The sequence below is a fragment of the Tauraco erythrolophus genome, chromosome Z (assembly GCF_009769465.1).
Source record: "Tauraco erythrolophus isolate bTauEry1 chromosome Z, bTauEry1.pri, whole genome shotgun sequence".
NCBI lineage: Eukaryota > Metazoa > Chordata > Aves > Musophagiformes > Musophagidae > Tauraco > Tauraco erythrolophus.
This window is the reverse complement of record NC_141496.1, coordinates 40,881,570-40,902,228: the sequence shown is the minus strand read 5'-3', so window position 1 is coordinate 40,902,228 and position 20,659 is coordinate 40,881,570. Positions and strand designations below refer to the sequence as shown.

The 20,659-nt window shown below is 43.2% G+C and overlaps 1 protein-coding gene across 1 annotated transcript; it reads left to right on the top strand.

The window, feature by feature from the left end:
- The first annotated feature begins 4,100 nt into the window (after positions 1-4,100).
- Positions 4,101-20,255, top strand: LOC104383418 (V-type proton ATPase subunit S1-like protein). Its single transcript, XM_086629031.1, has 7 exons — positions 4,101-4,315; positions 13,246-13,286; positions 14,929-14,990; positions 16,426-16,667; positions 17,576-17,626; positions 18,399-18,642; positions 19,867-20,255. The coding sequence occupies exons 1-7, from the start codon at positions 4,221-4,223 to the stop codon at positions 20,167-20,169; spliced, it is 1,038 nt and encodes a 345-aa protein (XP_086485157.1). The 5' UTR covers positions 4,101-4,220; the 3' UTR covers positions 20,170-20,255.
- The last annotated feature ends 404 nt before the right edge of the window (positions 20,256-20,659 follow it).

Below are 20,659 nucleotides of genomic sequence, written 5' to 3'. Positions count from 1 at the left end.
CCTCAGAACCTGTGGCGTCCTCTCACTTGAACGGCAAGTACTTTACAGAACACTGTTGGCTATAAAACAAACCAGACCTTCTGGTTGCCGCAGCTACGTTCTCCAGGGGTGTGGAGATAGGCAAGTGCTGGGACCCCCCTCCCACAGTGATAGCTCTACTCTTAGTTTTTTCTGCTCTTCCCCCGAAGGCAGGCCAAGAATCAAAGCTTCATTCTTGATCCTATCTCCACCCAGGTCAGCTGCAGTAGGGTCTGCAGGCTGTATGGAGATTTCTCAGGATAGGATGGCATCCTTTGGGGTGGTTAGGATGGGTGCCAGGAGTAGAAGGGAGGCAGGAGAGAGTCGAAGTTGTAACAGGATTAATTTTTGCTTCATCTCAGCCTGCATGGTGCAGATGGAGGCTGAAACGCCTGCGGGCAAATCAGTTGCCCAGAGAGAGGATTTTCTTGGAACAGAGACAAGCTATTTCTATATATTAAGACCACTTTTCTGTCCATGCTTCGGTTGCATTGTCAGTGTATTGTGATATATCTGCATCAGAGGAACAAAGTGTATCTCCAAGTAAAAAAGCAGTAATGATATGTTAAGTGCCAGTACCTTGTACCGTGGCTGATACCTCATACTTTGCTTGAGACGTGTTATTTTAGAAAGTTGCTCAGTTCATGGTGACCTGATATGGCATCTGAAGGTAACTCTAAACTGTGTTGAAAATAAATCGTGCCGTTGCCTGCCTGAGGAGATGCTAGCCAAAGAGAAAAATTATCCATGTTTAAACTCATGTCTGCAGTCTGATTCATTGCATGCAAGCTCAGTGTGTGTATAATCATTGCAGCATCAGGCAGAACAGCTGTCATCTCAGGGTCTCCATCAACGTTTATGTAATCGTCTCGTTTGGCAGAGGGTTTGCTGGACTGTGGTGACACATTCTAGAATGTGTGAGATGCCAGCAATACTGACTGGGTAACCTATCAGTCTCTGATTGTTTGCCTCACAAACCTCAAAAAACTGTGAGCCCTTACGCTGAATATAATTGCCAGCTGTTTTCTTGGCTACCTTTTCTGTGGGGAGATCCAAAAAAAAGAGCAGTGTTTGAAGTACAGTAAGATCTCTTGCTGTGCCTCCTCCCTTGTGGGAAGGTCTGAACTGCCACGATGCTAAGTAAAAAACAACTAAGTGGTAGCTGCTTTATCATCAAAGGACGAGCTTTGCATGAAGAGTAATCATGAGCAAAAACTTATTGCTGGAGGGGGGGAAAAAAGATAATAAACAGAAGTTTAATCCTCTTATTTGGAATATTGGCCACTTTTAGCCTGCCGTAGCCCATCTTGTAGGATGTAAACAAAACTTTGACTTCTCATCAACTTTGTCCCGCAGGAGGTTCATTGGGTGCCATCGTGGAGTTGAATGTGACCTCATGTATTCCATAAAACAGTGTGTAGGCTTTGCCCATGATCCTCTCTTCACCTTTTGTGCACTATATATGTAGTTGAAGCATGTTTTGTTTTATTTGATTGATTTCAACGTAGAACAGACACATGTACAGCAGCAGTTTGTCAACTGAATCACAAGAACTCATCAAATCATGCCCCTTGACAGGACTACTGTATGTAAGGCTCCATTCAAGTTTTCTGTTCAAACTCAGTAATGCAGAAATGGTGGTTTTGTAATCGTTCTTCACCAGAATGAAGTAAATGCATGGGATGAGTTCTTTGCTCTCAGTAGATCTCATTTCTTTCTAGATACCACGGGAGTCTGTTTGTGCTCGAAGCTCATAAAACAACGTTTTTAAGAACTGTATCAAATACTTAATATTATCGTTGGTTTTATTGTTATTATTAGCAAGTGTCACAAGGTAAGGAAAGACTTTTCTCCATGCTCTTTGCTTCCACCGTTATTTCAGATTATGATTGCTGATTAGTGCATTACTATCAGCACTCATGGTATTAGTGGATAATGAGGAAGTCAGTATATTTTCACTGATTTATATGGTTTTAACCTATGCTAGCGGTGTGGCATTGCATGTTTTCTTGATTGTCTGCAAAAAAACCCTTTGCTTCCGAGCAAATCAACATATACTTTTCCCCTCTGAGACTATGTGAACCTGGTCTAAGAGGGCAGGTTCCCTTTGGAAATTGATAGCAGCATGGAAACGCACAGGCTGGAATTACAATTAAAGATACATTGTTGTCACAGAATGGACTGCAGGACAATATCTTGGGTTCAGCCTGTGTGACTTACGGGAGCTGCAGTCTGCCACGTGTTGTTTATACGGCTTTCTCTCCCTTTCTCTTCCCTCATAGGACATGATTTGTTAATTCATCCATACTCGTTTGTATTTCAACATTTTTGTTTCTTAGCTTTTGATGAAGAACACTTAGAAAACAGGAGCATGTGAATGAAATCTCAAGGCATCATCAGAAAGCCTCTATGTGCCTCCCTCCCTTCCCCTTATTTAAGAGACAGTATGGATCACGAGTACTGAAATGTTTAACAGGTCAGTGGCATGAGTGGCTTCACAGTTTTTTAGAAAGGTGCGTGGCGCTTCTGCCTGCTTCCAGGACTGCTGAAAATTTTCAGCTAAACTGTGTCTCTGTGCTGGTGTAATTATTCTGAGTGTAGCATCATACATTTGTGGTTCTTCACAAAAAATTTAGAGGTTGTTTTTGACTGGTCTTTGTTTGTCAGTACACTGTCTTATCTCATTTTTCCAGCTGGGATTCTCACATAAGTATCTGGATTCCTCCTTAAATTGGATAGAAGCAGTACTACTGAGGACAAGCTGTTAAGAGATTTTTAAGATTAGTGAATACTCTCTGTATCACTGAAAGAGAAATGAATTAAGATGCTAAATCCTTTTTAATAGTTACGATGCTAAACCCCCTATCTTTATCTTATATCTGGAATGCAGCAGACAGGAGTTCTTAATCAGTGAAGCAGGGCTTACTTGTGTGATCACATCAGCAGGTAGCTGACGTTAGCTGCGGACAGAGCAAGAAGGCAGCGGGTGTGTGGGAGGTAGGTGTGTGTGTGCACAGACAGCTGTGTACACATAGCTGTTAGCGGGACTGATCTTTGAGTGGAGAAGGGCACAGTGTGACTAAGAGTCAGCCAAGCACTGGTCTGAGCTTGCTTTCGAGAGCGAGCTGCCCACACTGAATGCAGGTACCAAGAACCCGTTTCTGCCTGGGCCTCAGAGTTCCCTTGAGGCTGGTCACCGGTCCATGGCTGTGTTCATGAAGGTGGCCAGACTGCACATTAGCACGCTGTTGTCACAACTGCTCCACCAGTAAGTATCCTGGTTTCAGCTTTCCTGGTCCTGTGTAGGCACTTGGAATGCAAGTTGCGGTTTGTGAGCAATGTGTGGAAAATGCATGTGGGTCATAGGGTTTGAGGAGTCAGCTTATGTGCCTTGCTCACTTTCAGAGGGTCTGCAGAAGAGGTACCTGTGCCTGTGACCCATGTATCTTTTGAGAATGACCCATCTCAGAAGCAACCTGCCTTATTAACTGTGATGGGTATACACCCTGCTGTCTTAGTCAGAAACAGAGGCACTGTAGTTCTATGGGCTTTAAACAGCTATGATCTGGCTTAGAGTTATCTGTAAGTATAAAAATCATTCAGCCAGAAAGCTGGACACACACAAACTAAATTAGTGCTGAAGAAAGGAAACCCAATTCCAAATACTTGATATCTAAGCTCGATATGTCTGCTTTCACATCTGTAAAATAGGGATAAGACTGTTACTCTGAAGGTACTATAAGGTTTCGAAATACATGTAATTCTTTCTCTGATTATCATATGGAAAGAGAAATTTCAGAACTGTTTGGAAACAGCACCTTCACCTTTCTTTAAGGTTAGGGTTGACTGCAGGTGAGAAGTGCTCTTCAGTGTGATTTTAGAGCCTGGAGAGACCATCTGATTTTATCTCTTTTTTTCCTTATCAAACACCTCACATCATGGTACAATTTACCCAGAACGTGTAATCTTTGATTCACCGGGAAGCTGGAATGTGCCAGCAGTACGTGCCTGACGTCAGAACGAATCTGAGCACACAAAGAATTTCTCCCGTTGGTACCGGTGCAGTGATGGAGTGGTGAATCCCGACCCTGATTGGCTGGATCTGCTGCCTGTCACGCTGCCGGGCAGAGCGCGGGCACCCGGCTGCCCGCTGGACCAGAGGAGCAGATGTGCTGGGTGTGGAGGGACTGGCTCTCTTCTCAATGGAAAGAAACGCTGCCACTGGGTTCCTACTGCTCTTTTTGTATGTGGGATTTTCAGTGTCTGTGGAGCAAATGATTGCGACAGTGGATGGCAGGTCAGTAACTGAGCGCGTATCCACAAACTCTGTTGCTGGAGTTGAGTGCATGTTTTAAATGCTGTAATTTGGCCATTTGTGCTGCGTGGAAGCAGATTCGATCGCAGTTTAGGACATGATTTTACATTTCTTTTCAGGTTTGAAAACACCTGGGGCTATTGTTGAATTGTTTTGAAGCATACAGCACATTAAAAATGTAACTCTAAAACAATTTTATAAACAATACTAGAATTGGTTTTAAAATAAGTGGTCTCTGGGCATCTGTCTTGTATTTCATTACATTTTAATGACTCTTACACTGACTTTCCCTGGTTTGTCTAAAAACGGAGTTATGAATAGAATAACAGCAAGGATGTGAAAACTACTCCAAGAAACATAGGTCCTAAAATATTCTACTTGTGTAGAATGATATTGGAAGCATGAATTCAGTATTGCAAAGAAGTACTACACTTAGGAATTACTAGAGATTTAGATTTATCATTGCTTATGGTACTATTTCCTTCTTTAATGAGATGTAAATAGGAAGCCCAAGTCATAGCAGGGGAAAGAGAGGACTTTCTAGAGCCAAGCGTTATGAAAGTGAAAACAGCCTAAACTGTATTAGTTGAATCATGTCCCGAAGTCACTAATAACACACAGATCAAATATGCTGATGAATAGCACAGCTGGCAGTAAAATCTGTGCGTTTCAGGCAAGGAGGACATGTGGTGATTTGCTTAAGCTTGTATTAAGAGATCTGATAGTTACTGATAAATACTACAATATGTCTTCATTTAAATAGCTTACTTGCTGTTCTCCTCTGCAGTTTTCAGATTTGTTAGTGTCTTCTTAGCGTAATTGCACTTTTTTGCAATCAGATCAAAATCTGAGAGATGGCAAGCAGTGGAGCATTATGTGGACTTTACTGCAATAAACGTTATGAAATGAAGTCGCCATCCTGATGCCAATGAATTGAATGGGGATTTTGCCTTTGCATTTGGTGGAGGTGGGATCGTGCCTGCACAGTGTTAATCTGCTAGAAGTTCTATGAGCTCAGTTTCTTTTTGTATATTAAAAATGAAAGCTTGAGTATCTTATCGTTCCGATCCAGTTCTTATCTGACATCCGTTAAAGTGCAGATCAAACACCAGTACCCAATACGTTGTAAAATAATAACTTAATTACTAGAGTAAATCTGTCTCCCTGTGTCAGATCACACATGAGGCTACCAAAATATGACACAGAATACTTAAAAACTGTGAGAGTCATGGGCTTGTAGATATTTCTTAGTGATAGAATGTAAATGGATACATTTAAAACTCAGCTTTTTTTTTTTTTTAGGATGTTTCTTAGAAGGAACTAGCTTTTGTCCTGAATGTAGGGTCCCAGGCTTACACGTTTATGATTTTGATAACTTCATTGAGATTACTTATGACCAATGTCCCTAGGACTACAACCAGTTCATTGCTACCAGGCACTCAGCAAGCATTCATCACCTTTCATCATCATAACTATGTTCTTAGTGCATTTGAAGGTTCACATGGTATTTTTCAATTAAATGCTTCATGGATTAATTGAAACTAGTTCAGCAGCCAGTGAGGTAGTCCACAACTGGACATTGTTAGTATTAGAGCGATAATTCTGAACTGATGAAAATACTGCAGTAGAGTACATTTTACCCTCTGATGCAGTTTGTCGGAGCAGGAATATGAAGAGGAAAAGACAGTGCGAATATGGCTTCCTTTAACCTGATGGTGTGAAAACCGTCTGTGGCCTCCACACTTGATTGCTGTTGAGTGCCAGGCTTATTCACACGACTGGTTTGAGGTAAAAACAGACTACTCACGTGAAAGTCTTCAAGGGCTGGAGTCCACATGAACTTTTTCAGATGAACAAGCCAGACTTGGTTATCTTATGTGGATAGATAATGTCATCTGATAAGAGGGAGTTTACACTTCTTTATACTTATAATCTTATTTAATTGGGTTTTACATAGTGATTAGTCATCCAGTGCTTTGTATTAGGGCTAATCCAATTTCATGTAGGTTCCTGACATACTTGGTATGGTAAATTCAACATACGACATACAAAATATATGTCTGGGTATATCTGGGCTGATTATTTACAAATCAGTAAGGAAAAATATTAGTCACCAAAACATATAGCGTGTGTGCAACTGCATTTGAAGTTTTAGGCTAGAGTGGCTAGAAAAAATTATAAATTTAAAAGTCTAGTCTTTAATTCGATGTGCTAAAAATCATTTGCTGTCACTGATTTGCAGGTCTTGCCACTGTTTGCTCATAGTTTTGCAGGCAGTGGAGAAGGCAGCTCTGGTGCTAGCTAGTTTCCTGTCTTTTATACATGTAATTAACATTTTTATATACAAAAGGGAATATGTATTTTTAATGTGTTGCTATTTTCCCATTTTTTCCTTCAATGCTTTTGTTCTATGAAACATGCTCAGCAGCTGAGGGCAAAAGGGCCTTGCTGCCAGAGATCACCTGTGAAATCTCCAGCTTGCCTTTTGGTTAGAAAGGCTGCTGATTTAACAGCAGGATGGCTATTGAAGGCTGCCCATTCCTGTCACAGATCACACACTTCTGTGACACATCAAGGTTGAGCATCAAAGGCAGCTGACAGATCCGATGGCATCAACATCAACTCGTGCTTGCTCAGAAACCAGGAGAGGAGACGATCCTTCCCTTGCGCCGCTGGCAGGCTGCCTGTGCCGTAGCGATTGGGAGTTACTTCACTTGCGTGCCTCCGCCTGCCTCCCAAGCGTGCCTGCCATGGGGCTGATCGTATTTGTCAGACTGCGGTACTTCGCGGTGGTTCCCGGGACACTCTCTCCACTTCATTCCTCATGAAAGCATGAATATTTCATTAGCTGTGCATATTCATCTATGTTTGAGCATCTTCATGCTGAGAGCAGAAACTTGACATTTCTTCTGGAGCAGCATGACTGCACGTTGCTGTGGTTTTACGTGCGATGTCGAGGAGCTGAACTGCGTTGTCACGAGCTCCCAACCTGCGCCCGCGGGCTGTGTGGAGGCCGGTTACAACCGTTCTGCACAGGATGTAACTCCACAGGGGCATTCACAATGACTATGCCTTATATATTCATTGTAAGCTCTTGACAGGCTTGATGTTGCCTATCAGTGAGCATTCCTCAAGGTGATTTAATCGACATGACCAAGGTATTAGCCTTATCCCAGATGGGAAGCTAAGTAATGATTTTTTGTTTTAAATTGATAATCATGAAAACAAAAATAACCCTTCCTCTTCCCAGAACAACATAAATACTTTTCAGGTTGTCCTGGTTTCAACTGGGACAAAGTTAGGGGTTTTTTAGCAGCTAGAAGAGCTCTGTGTTTTGGATTTAGTCTGAGATTTGTTATGACAAGAATGTTGATAGTGCAGTGATGTTTACAGTTGGTGCTGAGACATCAAGGACATTTCAGCTTCCCGTGTTTTGCCGGTGTGCAGGAGCACAGCAGGCTTGGGGGGAGCATGGCTGGGACAAAGGGCCCACAATTCCTCTTATGATTTGAATTTAGGCTCAGTATTGAAAGTCAAATTGTCCAATGGAGTATTTCATGTCATGCAATGTCATGCCCAGTATATAGGTTGTCATGGTTTGATGTGGAGGGGGGGGTGGTTCTGGTGGCAGGAGAGGGATTTTGCTCCCTGCGACCTCCCCGGTTTTGGATCCGGGTTAGGCTTAGTTCTGGCCGCCGGATCAGACTGCCATCCCCCTCGGGGTTAAGCCAATAGGGCGCCTCTGCGAATTGCCCTATTTAAGTCAGGACAAGGGAACCGGAAAAGGTGCTTCGCCCAGGATCGACCAGAGAAGGGAGGAGGGCACTGCCCCCGCTCCCTGGCTCCCGGCCGGGCGGCTGCCTGCGTCGGGCCGGCGCCGCCCACGGAGAATGGCGGCGGCGGAGCCAGCTGGGGAACTCGGGGGCACCCCACTCCCAGGGTGCCCACTGGGCTGAGTTCACCTGGAGAGGACTGAGATCTGAGAGAAACAGCTGCATCGACAGCAGGTCAGTGAGGATGGAGCGGGAGGAGGTGTGCCGGAGCCGAGTTTCCCCTGCGGCTGATGGTGAGATAGCAGGCTGCCCCCCTGCCACCAGGACGGCCTCGGTGGAGCAGCGACCCACTCGCAGCCCGTGGGGAGAAGATGCCTGAGCCCGAGGATGGTCGTGTTGGGGGCACGGCAAGGCAGAGAGGCATCTGGAGTCTTCGTGACGACCCACGCCGGAGCGAGTGGCTACAGCTCCCTAAGTACCCGAGACTGTGGTAAAGCCCACACCGGAGCAATCTGTGGGGAAGGATTGTTTCCAGTGGGCTGGACTCACGTTGGAGAAATTTGTGGATTTTTCCTCGTGGGTAGGGGATCCATTGGAGCAGGGGAAAAGGGTGTAAGGACTCCTTCTCCTTTAAGAAAGCAGCAGCAGTAACAGCACGGAATGAACTGACCTGCACTCCCCCAGTCCCTGTCCCCTGTGCTGCTGGGGGGAGGAGGTAGAGCCGGGAGGAAAAGGAAGGTGGGGGGGGGAAGGTGTCGGTTTAAAGATCTGGTTTTGTTTCTTTCTGTCCTCTCAAGTAATCGGTTTTTATTTCCCTTTGTCCTTCTAAGTAATCATTAATAAACTGTTTTGCTTTGAGAAAAGCGCTGCCTGTTTTGCCCAGGACCATGGTTGGTGGGTGCTCCCTCTGTTCTTGCCTCAACCCTCAGTCCTTTTGTTTTTTTTTTTTCTCTCCTCTCTACTTTATTGGAGAAGGAGAGACTGTGTGAGTTTTAGTTGCTGGATCAGCCTAAAACCACGACAAGGTGAAGATAGACTGGGAAGAAGCTTGGGCACTTCCGTGGGCTCTCTTGGACTCTTGGAGTTATCTCTCTCTCCGCACCCCCCTCTCCCCTCCCCCCGGCCTGGACCTCTCACTCGACTGGGATTGTGGTGTTGGGAATTAACTGTTTCAGAATCATTTACTGGTGTGGCAGAGGTGTTGGTCACTGGGTGGTGAGCAATTATACTGTGCATCACTTGTTTGTATATATTATTGTCATTATACATACATATATTCATATATAATTATTACTATTAATTTTATTTTATGTTAATATTATTAAATTCTTCTTATCTCAACCCACGAGTCTCTTTCCCTTTTCCCCTTTAATTCTCTTCCCTATTCCCCAGGGGTGGGGGACAGTGAGCGAACGGCTGTGTGGTGTTTAGTTGCCAGCTGGGTTAAACCACAACACAAGTCAAATGAGGGAATAAAGTGAATCAACGCAATTTTGCACCAATCTTCTCTCATCCTAATGTTTTGGTCTGCACGCTACAGCATAGCAATTTCCAGACTGGAATAATGGGCCATGAGCTTTTAATTATGTGTATAGGGAGGAGCTATAAGTATAACTAAGCATAACGAAATTAACTGGCTGAAGGATAGAAGCCAGAGAGTAGTGGTCAATGGGACAGAGTCCAGTTGGAGGCCTGTATCCAGTGGAGTCCCTCAAGGGTCGGTACCGGGACCTGTATTGTTCAACATATTCATCGATGACTTGGATGAGGGAATAGAGTGCAAGATCAGCAAGTTTGCTGATGACACTAAACTGGGAGGAGTGGCTGACACACCTGAAGACTGTGCTGCCATTCAGAGAGACCTGGACAGGCTGGAGAGTTGGGCGGGGAGAAATTTAATGAAATGCAACAAGGGCAAGTGTAGAGTCTTGCATGTGGGTAAGAACAACCCCATGTACCAGTACAAGTTGGGGACTGAACTGTTGGGGAGCAGCACAGGGGAAACGGACCTGTGGGTCCTGGTGAACAGCAGGATGACCATGAGCCAGCAATGTGCCCTTGTGGCCAAGAAGGCCAATGGCATCCTGGGGTGTATTAGAAGGGGTGTGGTTAGTAGGTCAAGAGAGGTTCTCCTCCCCCTCTACTCTGCCCTGGTGAGGCCGCATCTGGAATATTGTGTCCAGTTCTGGGCTCCTCAGTTCAAGAAGGACAAGGAACTGCTGGAGAGAGTCCAGTGCAGGGCCACAAAGATGATTAAGGGAGTGGAGCATCTCCCTTCTGAGGAAAGGCTGAGGGAGCTGGGTCTCTTTAGCTTGGAGAAGAGGAGACTGAGAGGGGACCTCATTAATGTTTGTAAATATGTAAAGGGTGACTGTCATGAGGATGAAGCCAGGCTCTTCTCAGTGGCATCCAATGATAGGACAAGGGGAAATGAATATAAGCTGGAACATAGGAGGTTCCACTTAAACATGAGGAAGAACTTCTTCCCAATAAGGGTAACAGAACGCTGGAACAGGCTGCCCAGGGAGGTTGTGGAGTCTCCTTCTCTGGAGATGTTCAAAACCCGCCTGGACGCATTCTTGTGTGATCTGATTTAGGTGGTCCTGCTCCAGCAGGGGTATTGGACTAGATGATCCTTCGAGGTCCCCTTCCAATCCCTAACATTCTGTAATTCTGTGAAATCTATGTAGGTACAACTAAATATAGCTAATGTTAGTATAGCTAAATAATTTACATTAATTTCCTTTTGATGTGGGTCGTTTTTGTAGCTATATTGTGAAAAAATGCCTCAGAATTGCCCTTTCCAGCCTGAAGACGTAATCTGTCAGGAAGGAAAAGAAAAAGAATGCTGCATCAAATCACAAAACCCATGTTCCAAATTGTTAAACAACCTAAGAGAGTTTTGCCTGAGCAAGAAAACAAGGTTTATTCCATGCTAGCGTTGTCTTTCATTACCTGTCTGTCAAAATCAGGATTATTTCCGTCTATCTCTGAAGGCTGCTTGCTGTTGGCGTGAGACCTTCGAGCAGCTTGGAGACCTTAGTCCAGCACAGACCCTGGCACCTGGAGGGGAGCAGGAGAAAGTGGGACCCACTCTGAAAATGCACAACCTCCTTGAAGTCACAGGGATTTAACAGCTGCAACTGAGGAGAAAGTTGGATCTCACTATATGTAATTAAATCTGCTAGATTGATTTTAAACAGTGTTATCTACACTGAACTTTTTTGAAAGTAAGGTCTTTTTAAGGTTCTTTCAGCCAGATCACAGTCAGTGCTGCGAAGCCTCGCTGTCTTTTTGTGCTGTGTTATGTTTTCTCTGTAGACTATCTCCTGCTTTATCGGCCTGGTTGCTGAAGGGACCGAGCAGCCTGCCCGATGGTCTGGAGCAAAGCTGCTCATCAGTCCTGGTGTTTGGCAGCAAAGTGACAAGCTGTGATACAGACTCCGCTTCACTTTTGTCTGTTTTGCCTTCTGGGTTTGAGGAGTTTGCAAGGGGACACAGCTGATCTATTTGTGGCAGCAGAGAGTATGGCTGCGAAAATACATTCTTACTGGAGAGACGCTGATCAGAAGAAAGAGCCTGCTGCCCTCCTGAACCACGAGTGTAAACAAGACATTGTGTGTGAGATCTAGGCTTTGCTGAAGCTGTTAGCATTGCCATGGATTTCAGACAAGCCAGGTTCTCTGTGATCAAACTCCCTGACTGCCAGAGCTGCATGAGCATGACAGCAAGCAAGGCAGGCTCTAGGACATCCCATATTTCTCCTTTGGTTGTGTTATGTTGCTCAGACTCATATTTTTCTGCTGTAAGGATGCCGCGATGGAAATTAGGTTGGGATCACTCCTGCAGTACATGCTGGGGCATAACACAGATCTCCCTACCCGGGGAGTCCATCAGGGAGTGGGTTCACTCAGCAGTTCATGGGCTCCCTAGTGAGGCAAAGGCTTGGCTCTGCAATTTGAATACCTTACAGTACAATTTACACATAAATACTGAAAACTGCTTTTATTCCTGTTCCTTATATGCTGTTCTTAGTGCACATCTTTTAAAGTATTTTGCTTCTGTGTTGGATTGGAAAGGTGGTAAGAAACAAGGCAAGAAAACAAGATGGAAGTGTATTTCCACATCAAGTGGCTGTGCAGCAGGTCTGTCCTCACCATCGCTTATGGCCTGGAAGGCACTGGGAGGGCAGAAGTAAGGCAGGGCATATGGGATGATACTCAGCTGTGAGTGTGGGAGGGCCGGTGTGTTCTCCTACTGGAGAACGCTGACAGCAGGCTAGAGAATTGGATACGTGTCGTCAGGTCAGCCGCTCAATCCACTGTGGGGGGCTGCAGGTCCCAAGGAAGCTGCCGTGGTGTGGAGTGGACAGGAAGAAGTTCCTGTGACTCAAGGAGTGGAGTCTGGTCCTAAGGGAGAGCCTGGTTTCTTGGGCTTTGATCTTATAGGTCTTTTGGTGATGTACGTGAATCTACTGGGTTTGATTCTCTAGTTCAGGAATGCAGATTATACTTACACCAGCTGAAGACTTATCCCTCAGTTACACCCAAGTGAAAAGTCAAAGGCTGAAAATTTCACAAGCCTAGTAGTAGTCACTTGAGATGTGCTTCGCGTGCACCCTAGCTTGCAACTGACTCCATGAGATTTGGGGTTGCTTGGAACCATTCGGGAGCTGTCTTTACATGGCTGTGTATCTGGGCTTAAGGCATACTAGCCCAGTGCATTTGCACCATCCTGGAGAAGTTCAGCATGTTGCTTCTGATCCTCACTGGGGGCTGAGGATGGTACAGTGCTATCTTTGTATTCCCCTGCTTGTGGGCTGGAACTGGCTCGGTCTCTAAGCCAGAACTGATGTCTCATGAAAAGGGATAAGAGGAGTAATGAAACATTTAGTTGATATGGTAAGGACATAATGGGGCTGATCTGCCTGAGGGACATCTGAAAACAAGGGATTTTTAGCCTGGGTACACTGGCTTTGGGATTAATTTGCCCTGTTCCTGTGACATTAACCAGCCAAGGGTCTGAGTTTGTTTTGAATGTTTTACTGAATGAAGCAGGAACAGGAGTTCTCCCCAGTAAACTTGCTGCAGAGTTTAAATCCAGATGCTGTATAATACATATTTTTCTCCTCTCTTCTAGTTCACATGCGTTTTCAGATCAAGATTCTCTGCAAAGAAATGGTAAGGCTTTCAGTGTGCTGAATGCCTGGATACTGGTTCTCTTAGTGTGACTGTAAAAGATCCTCATTCCAGATGTTACTTCTATTGGCATTAGTGACTCTTCTGTCAAATGTTTTGTTCAAGCATATCCCACTTTAAAAATATCCTTTAAAGGATTTGTCTGGTTGAAATAACCAGTTACTGACTGACTCTGAGATACAGTGAGAATGTGGAAGAAAGAAGTTTTCACTTTTTTTTTTTTCACTCAAATGAAAACAGAGTTAAATGTTTGAAGGATGAAGCTATGAGTGTCCATGAAATGATCTGTCATCTGTGAAATGTCACTTTCCTGGCAAGCAGTCAGGCCGTCAGGTTATTTGTCACAGCTTCCCAACTCTGGCCAGTGCAGGGAAAGAAATTCCCACCCATAGGTACACACTTGTGCCATGCAATTCAACACGTGTCCTTGACAATGGATTTTCATAGATTTCATAGATTTCTAGGTTGGAAAAAACCTTAGAGATCATCGAGTCCAACTGTCCCTAATCCCCATTAAACCATATCACTAAGTAGATCATCCACCCTATTCTTAAACACATCCAGGGATGGGGCCTCAACCACCTCCCTGGGCAGCCTATTCCAGTGGCTGACAACCCTTTCAGAGAAGAAATACTTCCTAACATCCAACCTGAATCTCCCCTGACTAAGCTTATACCCATTTCCTCTTGTTCTATCACCCAACACTTATGTAAAGAGCCCTTCCCCTACCTCCCCACCATCCCTTCTCAAGTATTTGTAGGCTGTAATCAGGTCTCCCCTCAGCCTCCTCTTCTCCAGGCTAAACAGCCCCAACTCCCTCAGCCGCTCCTCATAAGTTTTATTTTCCAGCCCCTTGACCAGTTTAGTCGCCCTTCTTTGGACTTGCTCCAGGAGCTCAATATCTCTCTTAAAAAGAGGGGCCCGAAACTGGACACAATATTCCAGGTGCAGCCTCACCAGTGCCGAGTACAGGGGCAGGATCACTTCCCTGTTGCTGCTGGTTACACTGTTCTTGATACACGCCAGTATCCCATTGGCCTTTTTGGCCACCTGTGCACATTGCTGGCTCATATCAAGCCGGTAGTCAACCAACACCCCCAGGTCCTTCTCCGCCAGGCAGCTCTCCAGCCACCCTTCCCCGAGCCTATAGCGATGCTTGGGGTTTCTATACCCCAAGTGAAGCACTCTGCACTTGACCTTATTAAAGCTCATGCCATTGGCCTCAGCCCAACTATCCAGTCTGTTCAAATCCCTCTGAAGGGCCTCCCTACCCTCAAGCAGATCGACACAGAAGAAAGAAGAAGCTTTTGTTAAGAGTGTTTGGGATGAATAAATACATGTATAGGCTGAATCCTGTCCTTTTTGGGCACTGGGCTTCTTCCCAGAAAGGGTGGCAAGATGTCCAATGAAAAGAAGAGAGAAACCTTGTTGTACGAGACTTGAACATGCATGTGTTGAAGGCAATATTTGCATCACGCCAAACATTTTCCAAAACAAAATCAGGTATTCTGAAATGCACGTGTCGTGCAGGGATAATTATTGTTTGCATAAAAGCGTACAAGATGATACTTTTATAAATGATTGGATGCTTTCTTTGTAGGCTAATAACACACTTTTTCTGCAGGTCGACATTATGACGGTCATGTGAAGCCAAAATTGAATGTAAATCAACTATCAATTGCACAGGTAATGTTTGAAGGACTGGATCAATAAAGGTTTTTCATAGCACATTTAGATCTTTTAACTTACATTATTGAATTAAATGATGCATTGTTTACAAAAAATAGCTAACAAAACTCTCTAAATCTTTGTGATGTGGTACTGATTCACTATGTGCTGTACAAGATATCTTCTGCTTTCCTGAGAAGTGAGGTGAGACTTCAGTTGCCGTCACTGGTGCTCACTGTCAGTGGGTTTGGGCACAGGGTCCTGCTGAAAGAACCAAATCCTATCATCCATGTACAATGCCATTTGATTGCTGCAGCCAGTATCTTGCTTATATCACTTGGTACTAAAAGAATAGCTGAAGCAAAACTGCTGATTGTTTAAATTCAGTGGGAGTTTTTCCTGAGTCCAGCCTGTAGGTCTTTTCGAAAGCTGAGCATAAAAGGCTTCCTTACCAAAAACCCTTCAAGTGCTGCAGTCTAATGTAAATAACCTGTTAATTAAATCTTTCTCATTTGCATTTCTGAGAAGACAGCCTTATTATTTATACAAATGACGGTCATAGTCAATCTTTCTTGCTGGCTGGCGTCACGTTTTCTGACCATGATCTTACCTTGATTTCAGCTTGTTGCTGTGGGTACTTAGTAACTTTAATCCTAAAGCAGTCTTGTGCCATATGTAAGGTCAAGTATCAAAAGGGGTCTTTCAGGGTCTGAGCTGGGAGACGTGGTTCGCTAATCTGAATAGCAAAAAAAAAATCTCTCTTTAAGCCAAGACAAAGCCTTGAGGCTTAAGCACGTCCCTTCTGGAGCCTGGTAAGATGCTGTTTATGACTGTGACTCAGAATACCTCACTTATTTATGTGTGGTTTGAACTTAATCATATGACGTGCAAAATAGCCATGCAGACAATGTATATGTTATCACATTCAAATAGGACATACGTGTAGATGGACAAGAGCTGGTATCTGGAAATTTTAGTTTGAAATATGGAAATGACAGTTAAATTTTGAAGTCTTTTCCAAGCCCTAACTCACTGTCTCAAATTATAGTGCTTTACAGGCAAGTTGTCTTCCTTTTGCTGTGAAATTTGGCTTAGAAGGGAAAGCATTTTTCTAATGTCTACAGATGACATGGAAGCTGCAGTCCCTAGGTTTTAATCTTGTGAATGACTGATTTTGTAAAGTCGGGGGTCCACACTTGAGCTATCCTGTTCTGCAGCAGGCATTTTCCCTATTTTAAAGCCATCGGGAGCCAAACTGTCTGCAGATAGATGTAGCCTTGGACATTTCTTTCACCTGTACAGCTGCCTAGCATGCTTTCAGCGTGGCAGAGTGTGTCCTTGACTGTAGCTGAGTCCTCTTTAGTGTGTTGAAGTAATTCTTACAGGTGCCCTAGAGAGTGTTCTGCTGTGGTGAGGACTTTGTGGTTCTAGCTTTCCTTCAACTTTTTATCAGGTTGTCAGCTACAACTTGAGCAGGAAAGGACAGTGGGAAAGAGCATCCTGGAGGCCGTTCACCCACAGCCACTACAGCCCTCTCAACGTCACGGTTAATGGCATCCCTTGCATTCTTTTCTGGGCCAAGAGGATCATGATTAAGTTTGAAAACCACACGCAACTGGATTTGACGGAGAAGACATTTGGTGTCCATGCAACAGTGGATGTTGGAGATTCGAACTGCAGTGAAGACAATGCAATGTAAGGTGGCATTCTACTCTGCCAGAGGAACTAGTACTAGGTACCAAGTCTAGTATATACATACTGAAGGAAAACAGGCCTTGTACTACATGGTGTAGAGCCCTAGGGGCCAGCTCTTTCCTATAATGTTCTCATTATGTATAACGTTACCTATAATGTTCAGATGCTGCATGGTTTCACTATGTTTTGTCTCTAACTTAGACTGAAAATGTTATGTCAACACTGAGAATCTATCATGCAGGTTTTAAGAGGCAAAATATTATTGTTAAGCCAAAAAAGATGTATGCCACTCAATCATGCAGTGCTACAATTCATTAATTCCAGAGATGGTTGAAGGATAGTAGAGTATGCATTAGTTTACAATTAACCTGCTAGGGCCTTTCACTTTAGTAAACTTCAGGTGCCCATGCTCCCTGCAGATAAGCTTTGTAGAGCTACCTCACAGTCGTCTTGATGTTGCTGTAATGATGCACATGTGTGGAATTTGAACTCAAATGTTGTATGCATTTGTTATGCCCTACTGTCTAAAAAGATGAGAATCATGTGGCTGTTTACACTTTCTAATGACACACAGAAGTGATTCATGACTAAGATATCATGGCTTGAGAAGGAGAGCACTGATCAAATTAACTTAATTGTCAACTGATGTTGGAAGGAGTGGGGTTGAAGTGTGTTGAAAGTTGAGCATGCAGTTCTGTTCTTTATGGATAGTCTAGGCCTCGTTCAAATTAACAACTGTACTACTGGATTTCACTACAGGAAGATTTAATCCTTTAAGGCTTTTTTCTACTGACTTCAAAGGTATACTGAGCAAAAGTCTCCACTGTGCTTAATCTTTTGTGCTGCTTTTTTCTCTTAAGATTTCTGAAGTTTTTATCTAGCTTGATGTTACTTGCTCTTTGACCTAGGCTTTCTCTGAAGTTTGGTGACATTGGCAATCTAAAGGGACTCATTATTAGGTAAGTTTGTATGATAAAGAAAATATTAGGTGTTTAAAGAACAGATAAAGATGGTAAAGAAAATATTACATGTTAATACCTATTGTTATGCAGTTGCTTGTGCAATTTGTTTTGGGAGAATTTATGTAAACAAAAATAATGTGATAGAACTGTTGATTGTATAATCAAGACACCTGCATTTACTAGGTCTGGCATTTTACAAACAAGGTCTGCCTTGTTTCATTAAGATGTTTCTTCCTCTATGTTGACTCTTCTATCAATGAGAAAAGTTCGATTCATCTCTTTTGAATAGAATCTTCCCATGTCTGAGATTTTTGCTAAACCTTGCTAATTAGCTACATTTCTGTCTGGGAATTTTGCCGCAAGAACTGGTAGTGCAGGCTGTTCAGGCATCAGACTGTGACCTACTTTATGTTTGCTTCTTGGCAATCACAGAAAACGACGTTTCTTGATAAATAGTTTTCCATATCTTGGATGGATGTACAATACCAATGTTGCACATAGATTTTTTTTGCAGTGATTTGGGAAAAATCCTTCACATTTCGTCTCACTGTGTGGGAGAGCAGCAAACTCCTTCAGCTGCAACAATGAAGAAACTCAAATCTCTCTCCACACTCAGTACAAAGAGCTACAGCTCACACTGATATAAATGGGTGAAACTCTGGTATTAGCAGCGTATCAGAAAAGATCGTTCAACGTGTGAATTTAATAATTGCAACTCTGAGTTAGACTTGTTTTCTTACTCATCTTTCCTCCCATACAATATTTTCAGATTCTTATTAACAAGCAGCTATTACCAGCTGTCTGTTCAGAACTGGTTCAGTTTACACAGACTGCAACTTCTTTACAACCACTCCATACAAGCGACGTTTAATGCAACCAGAATATACGCACCGGCAAGTTACTCCTACCACTGTGAACATGTGAGCAGCTTGCAGAGATATGATGCGCTCCTCATACCCAGCTCTGCAAATGATCTTTCTAAGCTGTGGGAAGTCACTTTTACTGATTTCCAGGTAATGTCATGGAATTAAGCTAAATGTATCCCATAGGTAGACTGATGGGAAGTTTTGCACTTCGCTGCCAAGACACTACCATGACCTTCCATATACAGTTTACGGGATCTCTGTGGAACTTGACATAGAAACTGGATGGAAATAAAGACTTAAATTATTATACTTATCTTCCTGTCTAAGGAAATTAAGGGCTAAATACATTTTCTGTAGTCTCTTGCCTGGGTTTCCCTTAAGTGTGGGGAGTGAATTTAACTTTCAGTGTTACATTTCTCTGAGCTGGGCTCTCAAACTGGCATCAATGACAGCATCAGTCACCAGATATGGGATTCATCTCCCTTAACTTTTGATGCCTAGTAATTTTAACCTTGTGCCCTGATTATAGTCACCCAAGGCTGCCTCTAAAGCCAGTGGATAATTCCTCTGACTCGTCTTAAATCCTTATTTTAAGATGAGATTAATAATCTTCTGAAAGTACCTATTTTTCTGCATTTGACAATAAGGAAGTCTAAGATGACTGGGCTGGGACGTCTTGCTTTTAGATACCTAAGTCACAGGGGATGAAGAGTTGAAAATGGGGATTGGGGGGAAAGCTGATTCCCCCTTTTCCACCATATAATAAATGCCCATGGATTTATCTAGTGAAGCAGTCAGTTCCCTGGATGCCATTGTGGTAAACTTCTTGTTAGAACTGAAGCCACAAGTGAAACTTACTGATATTGGCCATAGATGAAAGCAACTTCAAGTAGTTTAGCTGATTTGCTGCCATATACTGCACATTTGGATCTGGTGATAAAAATCTAATATTAGGATAGGCAACTGAGAATGTTTCCTTGCTTGTTGTGTTAAAGTTTATGCAGTTTGAAACAGAGACTCTGGAGATTCTCAAATTATGCTGGAAGTGTGCCATTAACTTGAAAGGTACCACGCTTACAATTAAATATGACTGGGCTATCAAGATTCATCATAGAAGGTTTTGTTTAAAACACAACTACAAATCCTTTGGGCAGCAGAGTGAAGGAGATTAGAATAACTGGCAGTTTCTAGAAGACTGACCTGGATAAACTCTGAGCGTTAACTTCAGCTAGCCCTGATAGATTTCAGTTTTGCAATAAGCAGATATTAAATTAAAAATTCCTACTGTCATCAGGAGCAAGTTCATGAAGTTTTTTGTAACCAAGACAGCAAATACTTTATTTAATATGAGCCCTTTTATTCTCTTTGTAGATTCAAGGTTTTAACATTCAAGAAGGACATTTTGCCTATGCAAAAGACTGTGCATCGTTTTTCTCTCCAGCAATACTTATGGGATTGGTTATGTCGCTGATTCTGCTGCTGGTTCTTGCCTATGCTCTTCACATGTTGATCCACCTGAAATCTCTTGACAGGCACTATGAGTGCAAAGCTTCTCCTGCCTATTTTGCACAGATGAAAGACAATGACATGGGGGATGAGAAAGAGCCTCTGAGAAGCAGTGGAAATGAGTCCTATGAACTTAGAAACCAACAGTTCTGTAAAATCTATATTTAGCGGTATGCGTCTGTCTAGTGGAACAAGTGATATTTTCTTCCTCTGGCACTGTCGTATGTAGTTTGTGCAGATTTTTCAGGAACTGATGAGAGGAAAAGTAGGTAACAGACTGTTTAGCCAGTTACTGTCTGTTATTTGTTGATAATCATCTCAAAGATGCCTTGGGAAACAACGTGAGAGAAAAAATCCCTTTTGAGTAAGAGATTTCATGTGATGGGAGTTTATTCCTGTGGTACAAAACCAAAATGCGTATCTTTTCAGCCAGCTTACCAAGTTCTGAAGACACAACCAGTAATGGAGCCTTTAAAATGAAATAAAGATACAAAACCTGTAAAAAACTCACAACCTCTTTGCTTATTCTTTCACAGGGCAAGATTTTTCCTGGTTTTGTATTTGCTTCATGCACTCCTCTCTGTGTCTTGTCAAAATAGCATCCATTCCTTTCTCAGTATATGTTTTCCTTTTGTTTTCCAAATTACATCTTCTCTTT